Source organism: Rhinolophus sinicus, chromosome X, assembly GCF_036562045.2.
Source record: "Rhinolophus sinicus isolate RSC01 chromosome X, ASM3656204v1, whole genome shotgun sequence".
NCBI classification, from domain to species: domain Eukaryota; kingdom Metazoa; phylum Chordata; class Mammalia; order Chiroptera; family Rhinolophidae; genus Rhinolophus; species Rhinolophus sinicus.
In genome coordinates this window covers 31300628-31311037 of record NC_133768.1, presented here as the reverse complement: position 1 = coordinate 31311037, position 10410 = coordinate 31300628, and the positions used below count along the sequence as shown (strand labels likewise).

The 10410-nt window shown below is 41.2% G+C and overlaps 1 protein-coding gene across 1 annotated transcript in view; it reads right to left on the bottom strand.

Moving 5' to 3' along the window:
• Positions 1 to 2978: 2978 nt before the first annotated feature.
• Positions 2979 to 10410, bottom strand: part of TSPAN7 (tetraspanin 7) — a 128327-nt gene continuing 120895 nt past the window's right edge. Inside the window, exons 7-8 of the mRNA XM_019747856.2 lie at positions 4195 to 4270; positions 2979 to 3927 (exon numbers count right to left, since the gene is read on the bottom strand). Coding sequence (XP_019603415.1) covers positions 4202 to 4270 — 69 coding nt within the window. The 3' untranslated portion in view covers positions 2979 to 3927; positions 4195 to 4201. The remainder of the gene's footprint in view (positions 3928 to 4194; positions 4271 to 10410) is intronic.

Genomic DNA, 10410 nt, shown 5'->3' with positions numbered 1-10410 from the left:
AACAAAAGATAACAAAAGCTGGTGAAGTTGTAAAGGGAACGCTGTGCACTGTTGGTAAATTGGTATGTAAATTGGTATACCCACCATGGACAACAGTAGGCAGTTCCTCAAAATCTTCAACTAGATCAAGCAATCCTATTTCTGGGTATACAGCCAAAGGAAATGAAATCAGGATTTCAAAAAGATATCTGCATCCCCATGTTCATTGAAGCCTGTTTCAAAATAGCCAAGATATGGAAACAACCTAAATGTTCATCTATTAATGAATGGGCAAAGGAAATGTGGTGTATATATACAATGGAATATTATTCAGTCATGAGAAAGAAGGAAACTTTGCCATTTGTGACATGGATGGACCTTCAGGGCATTATGCTAAGTGAAATAAGTCAGACAGAGAAAGAAAAACACTGTATGATCTCACTTATATGTGGACTCTAAAAAGGCCAAACTCAGAGAAACAATAAAGTGGTGGTTACCAGTGGCTGGGAGGTAACGGGAATGGGGAGGTGTTGGTCAAAGGGTACAAACTCCTAATTATAAAATGTAGAAGTTTTGGGGATCGAATGTACAGCATGGTGACTATAGTTAACAATACTGTATGATATACTTGAAATTTGCTGATAGTGTATCTTAAATGCTCTCACCACAAAAAATGGTAATTATGTGAGGTGATGGAGGTGTCCACTAACCCCACTATGGTAATCATTTTGCAATATATCAGTGTATTAAGTCATTATGTTGTACACCTAGAGCTTATACAATGTTATTTGTCAACTATATCTCAATAAAGGCCGGGGAACAAAAGAATTGACTGTACACGAAAAAGGCAAGTCACAGGCTGGGAGAAAATATTTGCAATATACATGTGCAAGAAAGGACTTGTAGCCAGAATACATAAAGAATTCCTACAAATTAAGATAAATGAGTCTTTAAAAATGCAAAAAGACTTGAACACCTCATAAAAGAAAATATCAAAATGGCCAATGGCAAAATGAATATTCAATATCATTACTCATAAGGAGAAGGCAATTTAAAATATCACTACACACTCATAGAATGGCTAAAATAAAACAGACTGAGATATCAAGTTGGTGAAAATGTGGGACAACTAAAACTTTTTTACACTGCAGTGGGAGTATAAATTAGTGTAATCACTTTGGAAAAATGTTAGGCAATACCCTCTAAAGCTAAATATACCTTATTTCTGAGCAAGTCCACTCATGTGTTTATGTCTACCAGAAAGCATATACCATAATGCTTATTGCAGTTCTATTCATAGTAGCCAAAACCTGAAAGCAAGCCAATGTCCAGCAGAATGGATAAATTATGCTATATTCATACAGTGAACTCCTACACAATAATGAAGACAAGACTATGTTTACATGTACCACATAATCTTGGGGACAAAATGTTGAGTAAAAGAAGGTACATGAAACAGTCCATACTGCATCATTCCACTTATATGAAGTCCAAGAACAGAAAAAACTAACCTATAGTAATGGAATTCCGAGTAGTGGTTACTCTTGGGGTGGTAGTGGTGGTTACTAAGAAGGGGCAGAAGGGAACATTTAGGTGTGCTGAAAATATTCTGTGGCTGTTATATTGGTTTATACATCTGTAAAAATTCAAGCCACACACTTACATTTTGTGCAACTTATCATATGTAAATGTTACACCTCAAAAAAAAGTATTTCAATTTATGTCTTTTTCATTTCAAAGGAGGAATGTACATTATATACAAGGCATTCAAGGTTGAAACATGAATACTTTACATTTTTAAAGTCAAATCAACCTTGGTCCAAATGTTTCCCATTGAAATTATATGATGATGAGATCTGAACACAATTTAGAAAATGTGTAGATTTCTTGCTAACCAGAGTATACCAATATTAGTATACTAATGAATACATAGTTTGCAAAAAGATGAACTATGGGTGGGGCTATTTAGGATTTTATAGAAAAGCCTCATTTCAATATATAATAAAATAGAAATTTAAAAATGACACTTTGAAAAGCTTTGAGCTATCTATGTTTCCCTAGAAGAGATCTCCTTTTGAAGAGGAAACAACCGAAGGTGTGGGACAGTGCCCTTTGTAAGCCTTTTAGGGTTTACCCCATGCAGAGTTCAGGCAAATGAATGCATATAATTAGAACGCCATCTCCATCCTAATTACACAGGTTGTTCTACAGAGAAAAGGGAGCTTTTTAGATCCATTTATTTGGGAACAGATCAATATATGCTTTTACTAGTTTTGGTGGGTTTGGTTTTTTTTAATTAAATTTACTGGGGTGACAATTGTTAGTAAAATTACATAGATTTCAGGTGTACTCTGGGTGATGAACACACAATGGGATTTATAGATGATGTAATACAGAGTTTTGGTTTTTTTTTAAGGTGATGATTCATTAGAAGGAAAAAATAGATCACAGGTAATATATATTATACCTATTGCTAAAATGCTCTTTAAATGAAGTGTAAGGATTTCATACTTAGTTCAAACCAGGGCATGGGAACCACTAAATTGTATGGTATGATGACTTCTCTTCTCTGGATTGTGTGTATTCAATTCAGAGAAGAAGAAAGGAGGAAGGAAAGAATATGTGCTTATTAGAAATGATGAAGGAAAGACTAGATGCTCATTTCCTTTTTTAAAAAATGACATCCAGACTTTTAAAAGCTCTCCTGAAATGTTTCTGCCTCTAGCCTGAAGGAATATGAAGGTTCTATTTTTGCAACCAACAATATATCCTTCTCATGATCAATGATTCAATTTTCTGAAATTTCCATAAAAAATTTCCAACCCTTCAACTTTTATGCTCCCCAGTGCTATTTTGGTGGGGTGGGGTCAGAGCATGTATGGAGGGGTATGTCAGTGTGTAAGGTGGTTGTTAGCCAATCACTTGTGGGACAAGGTGGAATAGAAATATGTGTTTTAAAACTTGTGCAATAACCATAGAACAAAACCAGGACACAGCAATTTGTAATGACTATTTATTAATACATGTATCACAAATGTTCACAATATCAATGCATTCTTGTTGGCATGCTAGACAGAGGCATTATGTAAGATCTTGGAAAAATATTTTGACTTTTGTTCCCCCTTCATACTCATTTTTCAATTGTCCTTGATGTCTGTAGTGTCAATGCAAAGAAAACATACAGAAAGTAAAATAACACAATGGCAATTAATTGGGGGGAAAACAGAAGTAATATTATTTCCCACACGGGAAGCAACAATACAGCTTTGTAATAGGATTATACGGGTTTCAACTGAGAGGCATAGGAGCACTAAACTATACATACCCAGGCATGTGACAATAATGAGGAAGGAGGCCACCTAAAGCTCAACAATTTCCTTCATGCATCATGCATGCTTTTTTTCTCCTCATGAATAATTATGATGTACCTCTTTACATGTCCTAGGCAGCCTGGAGAAGGTAGGAAAAAGCCTTAGTAAAGGGCAAACCAAACTAAAGGAGATTAAGTCAAAAGAAGAGAGAGCTGTTTATCTACATCAAGGGGTGTGGCATTTGTCAGTCATGATGAAGGGCAAACAGGAGCCTCCTACACTACATGCAAGGCCCAGCGGGGCCAGTGATGGTGCGATCACCAGTCACCTACGATGAGCGGCAGTTGGACCAAGTACAGATGGAGGAGCCTCGGGTGGGGTCCACTAGGACTAGATGCAGGGAACCTGGCTACACTCTGGCACAACAGGGCTTCACAAAATGGAACACTACACATGATTCGGGCTGAAAGGCAGGGCAGAAACTGGGGGGGAGTGTCAGTTGTGCACGGGGTGGGGGGGGTTAGGGGGAGCAGGGCAGGTGTCATATGTACTGTGCTCTAACATTCTTTGGAAGTCTTTCAAGGATTGCTGCAGTTCTTTTTAAAATCAGGTCTCTTATTCCGTCGTTCTTGAAAGACTAAGAGAGAGATGAAAACATGTGAGTGACTCACCACGAATAAGGACTTCAAATAAGGTAATAAGCCAAAAAGAGCATTTGTACATCTCCCACCATAGCAACGATCACAGCTCCTCCCCAGCACCACAAAAATGAGGTTTTGGCATATGGACAAGTACTACTAAGATCAGGTAGTTGAGTGGATGGGCAGTACCCTTGCCCATTTAAAGGGTAGTACGTGCCCCAAAGGGAGAAACCTGAAATTGAACACTCCCTACTGCCACTCACCTTCTCCTTACACCATCTCATACTGGTTGGCCGTGATGAACCGGGACAGACAGCAGGCCAGCAGCATGCCGATAAGCTGTTCCAGGAAGAAAAATGAAAATGGCAATCTCAAGTCACTAAACTACATCCTGCATTGAACCCCCAATTTTTAACAATGTAGGGCTTTTGTATACGAAGGGCAAGGGCACTACAGAAAAAGGTCAAACCTGATTTCAGTTGTGAAATCTATGTCTCAGGGAGTCTAACTACCAGTGAAGGACAGCTGGAGGTTCTCAAAATGGCCATAAGGTTCTAGCTCACTGTGGCCATTTAGAAACAAATTTTGACACATAAGTAGTATTAAAATGTGTCCGTGTTATGAGAATAATGAAAAAAATTCAGTACACAGAATTAGTGAGGTATTTTTTAAAATGCCAAAATTTAACTTAAAACCATAAACACATGCATTGGGAAGATATCTCAATGTACTGTGATACCCCAGCCACACCTGGCTGACTGAATAGTTCTTCCCTCAAGACAACAAGACACTGTTCTTAATTGGGTGAGTTTGCCAGTGAAAAAGTAATAAAGTTATGGTGTGTGAGAGAGGGGGGTGGAGGGGAAGAGGGGTTTTAATTTCTTTTTGTCTTTCAACCACGTAGATACCTTAGGCCTAAATAGGCCCATCTACATCCAAGGTCCACCTCCTAGTTTTTCAGAGGCCCCAGAACAACCAATAACAGGGTATCTCCACCTCCTCAGAAGACCTCAGTCCTCTACCTGTGTTTGTGCTTTGACTTAACCCATAGCATAGGTAGAGCTAATAAAAGCCATTGTGACACTATCAAGACATCCTTAAGCATATCTGTTCTGCTCACTGCAAACCACAATTCTCTCTCCTGACTCCGGACGATCAGCATCCTTTGGACAATTGTGTACTTGAGTCTGGAGGCCTACAGCTTCTCTTAGCCAAACGGAGTCCCTTCTCCTTAAGCAACTGACTGTGTTTTATTGGATCAGAGTGGCAAGGACCTTTAGAGACTGTCTGGTACAGTGTCACTCCAAGTGTGGCCCCAAGGCCAGCAGCATCAGCATCCCCTGGGACCATGTTAAAAATGTTAATTCTCAGGCCCCACCGCAGACCCGCTGAATCAGACACCTGGGGGGGTGAGCCCCAGCAATTGGTGTTTTAATAAGCCTTCCAGGTGAGAGGACCACTCATCTAATCCATCTATCTAGTCACCCTTATCTTACAGGTGAAACACCTGCGGCCACACCGGGCCCTCCTGTTGGTCAGGGCAACACCTGAATTCTGTTCTTCCTGGCTCTCTCCCCACCCATGCAGGCTCCTGTCCACCTGCTTGTCTTTCTTGCTGAAATGCCTGATTCTTGTCTTTCTTTTTAAAATTGAAATTGTGCTGTGAAATATGAAACTGTACCATCTGTCAGGTAAGGAAAAATCACCACCTTATTGGACTTACCCTGTCTCCTACCAAGGTTCTGGTCAACATCATTTTGTGGCACAAAATACATCGTATCATGCATGTACTGCCAGATGGCCAAAGGAACCGTGGCTGTAAATTCCAGAATATTGCGCCAAATGAGAAGCTAAAATTCTCTCCACGAGTGCGAGGAGTTTGAACCTTACACATTGTCCCGTCTCATTAGAACTGCCATTTTCCAGGACCAACCTACACCAGAATGCACTTGATACTCTCAAAAACCAGCTTCCAGCCGAAACAAATAAGTACTGGAGATGCATAGCACATTCAGGTATATGAAGTTATTTAATCCTTAATACATCTCTGTGCAATATTACCATCCCAGTTTTCCAGATAAGGAAATGGGTTCAGGGAAGGTTAAAAAATCTCCCCCAAACCAGACAAGTAACCCACACAGAGTTGAGGGTTCCACCCTCATCCCCTAGCTAAGAATAGCCCCTTTCCCCCACCCCCACTCCAGCACTAGACCCCTTTCCATTCCAGAATAAGTCCTAGGTCTCACACCACCAGGGGTTCCTCCCGCCTTACATTGCAAACTTTAAGCAGAGGGTTTCCAGTGGGCATCTCTTTATTTGATTTCAAGTTCCTAGACTTTCCTTTCTTTGTAAAGCTTATCACGTTAGTTTTTTCTCATTGCCCTCATGTGTGTTTTAAGCACTTACAATAGTCGCCATTCCACCTCACAGTTAGCAATGATCCTGGCCAACATGGTAATTCGTGAGCCACATGGCCAGGACAGTCTTTAGAACACCTAAGTATTTCTTGTATCTGAAATCTCTGCTTTCAAGGAAATATACCACGTCCCTCCAGCTGTTGTTCTCTCAACACAGGAACAGCATCATTTTTAAGCACTGGACATACTTTCTCACAGAAGCAGTAACTTTTCAAAATATAAGGGAAAAAAAACATTTGCTTTTAAACTTACTATATTTTGCATTTCTGGGGCAAGAACATACTTTCTTCTTTTTGCTCATGGAAGAAGACAGATTTTTAAAAATTATTTTTTAATATCTACTAAGAAATTTATTTTCCTAAAAATATGTCCTGAACTGAGGCACATATACATAGAAGCTATGTGAAAACAGTGCTTTATATACATTGGCTTTTTAGTTAACTCTAGTGCAAGAAAAACTAGGATTTGGAATAATGTAGGTGTTTTGAATTATTCACAGGACTACTGATTTCAAATTTGTTAATAGTGTTTTCACCATATTCGAGAGAAAACCTTGATTTCTAATTTCCATAAGTACCAACTTAAGGAAAAGTGGAGGTGGAGGGTGGAAGCATCCTATACTTAATGTCAATTATTACCAGATTCTTTTTAAGTACATAACAAAAAGCCTGTTCAGCCTAAAGACATGTCCTCTTCCCCAGGCAGGGGCAGACAAAATGCTCACTTGCCATTAGACCCAATTACTCTTTAGATAGAAAAATCTATCCTTATATAAATGAAACCTTTTTTTTAAAAGGTTAAATATATGTAAAAAGTGCCTCAAAGAGCAGAGGTAGGCTCTGTGGGATTCTGGGCTGCCCTGCAGAAGAACACTGCTGATATGCATTAAGGTTGCAGTATGTGGGCACTTGGACGAACTTCTGCTTTAAACCCTGGAGGGAGACAGGAAAAGGAGAGCTTGTCTTTTATGCTAAACACCCCTCAGGATGGAGACCTTACAGCCACCACTCACCCTTCCCATGGCTGGCGAAATGACTAATCCTGCACAGTCTAGGGAGTTTTCGATCAGATTATTTAATTTGGTTAACTAAGACTTTCTAATTTTTTGAAGTAACTTTTTACTTTTACCACTATCTGTCTCATCAGTACTATATTCTTGTTTGCTTTGGGTCGTGAAAACCTCTGGGAGCCCCTGCTGCTTTAAGAACTGAGAAGCCGGAGAGGGAGACAAGAAGGGCCGTCTACTTACAAAAGGCTGATTCCAGGCTTTCTGGAGGCACCCCCCACATAGAGAGCTGAGGGGTCTGGGCAACACAAAGCTCTAGTAACACAGATTGCATCACTGGGGTTCTGCAAATTACCAGTAACCAGGCCAGCTTCAAAAGGTGGGGTGAGGGGCTAAGAGAGAGGCGGGGCCAAAGTCAACAAAGACATGAGATGTTAAAGGCAAAGGGCAAGGGTCTCTTTCCCTGTCATCACCATGGGAAGCAAACGTGGCCCAATCCCTGCTTCCTGAGGGGCAGAGAGAGGACAGCCAAAAGCTGCAAAGGCAAATTTCTTCACAAGATAGTGACGGGCAATAGGTTGAAAATTGAGATTCTTACAATGCCTGTGGAGATTTTATGTTAATGACTTAACTGGGAAACAAAATTATTATGTCCTTGTGAAAATGCCAAGGAATCTTGTCTGAAATAAAACTGTGTAAATGCTATTAAGGACCATCATGAAGGAGTAAATAGCTCCGTTAGCCTTATTCGACCACGTCTCATCAAGGCTATCCAGCTTTGTCCTGGCCTCTACGTAGAGAATATAAAGAAGTCCCAGGAAAGAATTCTGGCCCATAATGAATCATCCCAGAAGCTCGTTGGGCTCTGGGAGAGGGATGAGGGTCGGGGGATGGATGGGTAGGAAGAGGATCTGTAGTTTTTGATGAGTACCTTTTCCATTCCGATTCCACAGACTCAAACCCTTTAGGTATAAAGGCACAAAGTGAGTTCCCTTTAAGTGCTATCTGAGGCAAGAGCAAGGGTGATCTTGAGCCTAAATGTTGAATACAGCAGACCAGGTGAGGACGTCAGAATTGTAATCCTGGACCTATAGTAACCACTCAACCTCAAGCAAGCCACTCTCCTCTCCCCTTCTGCAAAATAGCTCTACTGTCCACACTCAGGACTATAAAATTCTGTGATGTGGGGATTTATTCCAGTCTAACAGGTTCTAAGTCTAGTAAAGCCCTGTGTCTACTATTTATATTGGATATAGAAGTGCTAAATACAGAGGTGCAGGGGACACCTCACACCACCACCAGCACCACCACGACTACTCCTATACACACACACACACACACACACACACACACACACACACACGTGCACAGACCAAGGCCAACCAAGGTGGGAAGCAGTGTCACAAATGGAGCACTGCAAGTGTTCAGACTCAGACACCCTCATTCTTGGCTTCCAGGCCAGGGTGCAGGGGACGTAATGCCCCGCATTATGTGTGTGTGTCTGTGTGTGTGTGTATCTCCTCAAACCCTCTTGAGTGAAAGAGTAGCTGCCAAACAAGTAGGGAGGAGTACCCTATGAAAACACACTCAACCTCCTGCTATAAATTTATAGGGCAGCAAAACCTGCCCATCAAGTCCAGACAAATGGGCTTTTCCTTGAGAGTGCAAAGGCAATGGGAGTTTGTTGAGAGAAGTATTAGGTTGGTGCAAAAGTAACTATGGTTTAAAAGGTTAAAGATAATTGCAAAACCGCAATTACTTTTGCATCAACCTAATATTAAATGCCTGCCAAAATCCTGCTGTCCAAAAATAGAACTCGAGGGCTTTAAGTTAGCTAAATTAGCCAATAGGGACAAAGTTCTTGCGGTCTGTTAAAAGGCTAGACTCAGCTTAGTTTGTCTTGTACTTTATACCACCTTTAATTTCCAAGACCTCAGATGTGCAAGGCCAGTTTGTTCCAAAAGATGATAGCATGGAAGTCACAAGAGCAGGTAAGGAAAAGGGCAAGGGGAAGGTAGAAGGCAGGTGAGGAAAAGTAGAGAAAGAGAAAGAGAAAGAGAGAGAGAGAGAGAGAGAGAGAGAGAGCTCAGTTGTTTCCTATATGCTTTGATCTCTCTGTGGCCTCTACTCAGTAGAGCTTGCTTTACTGTAGGAAGGCTAAGACATAGGCCAACATGATTGATTCATCAATATTAACCAACATTTGCTAAGTTTTACTGTGACATGGGTCCTACAATTTTGAACACATGTAGCTAAAGCTTTGGTTCTGGGTTATTGACCAGAATCAGTATGGTTGCTTCTTCTTAAACAGGCATCTGGTAAGTGGCCACCAATGTCCCAGAAATGCAGGGGATCTACTGGCATCTGGAAGCCAACTTCAGGTTCCAGGAACCCTGAGGCTGCTGGCACCATTAAAAGCTGCAGTTCCTAACACATCTGGCTAATAAAAGCCAGCCGTGGCCATTCCTCTCCCTGCTGAGCATAACAAGACTTAAGTCTCTTCCCCACTGCATCTGTGTGGCCATGTGGGTGAATGATACTGACTGTGCAATGCCACCAGGCTTTGTGCTTTGTTTTCTTATGCCAGCAACTGGATGATACCTTATCAGACCTAAACTCTCTGCAGAGAGTTTCTGTATGGTGGTTCCTTGGGACCACAGCCCCTCTCTCACTGCCCCAGAGGACCACAGAGTAAACTCAACAGTTCCTGTGTGAGGGATTTCTTCAAGGTAGCAGGGAGAGATTAATGCTCATCAGGCCAGATAACCATTTGTCTAAGCACAAATCCCTTCACAGGGCTGCATGAGAAAGAAGTGGAGGAGAAGTATCAGTCAGGCCCTTTATGACTTGGGTCACTTCAGTAATGAAAACATGATTGCCCCCCCCCACCCCATCATGGCCACATGGGAATATTCTTGGGTGATAAGATGTTTCACACATGAGATTCCAGGCTCTTTGAGGCTCTCTTCTCCCCACATAAAGTACTGGCATCATGTCCCTTTATGGCTCTAAGACAGCCATTAGGGAAGACTTTAGCACTACTCCTTCCTCCAAGG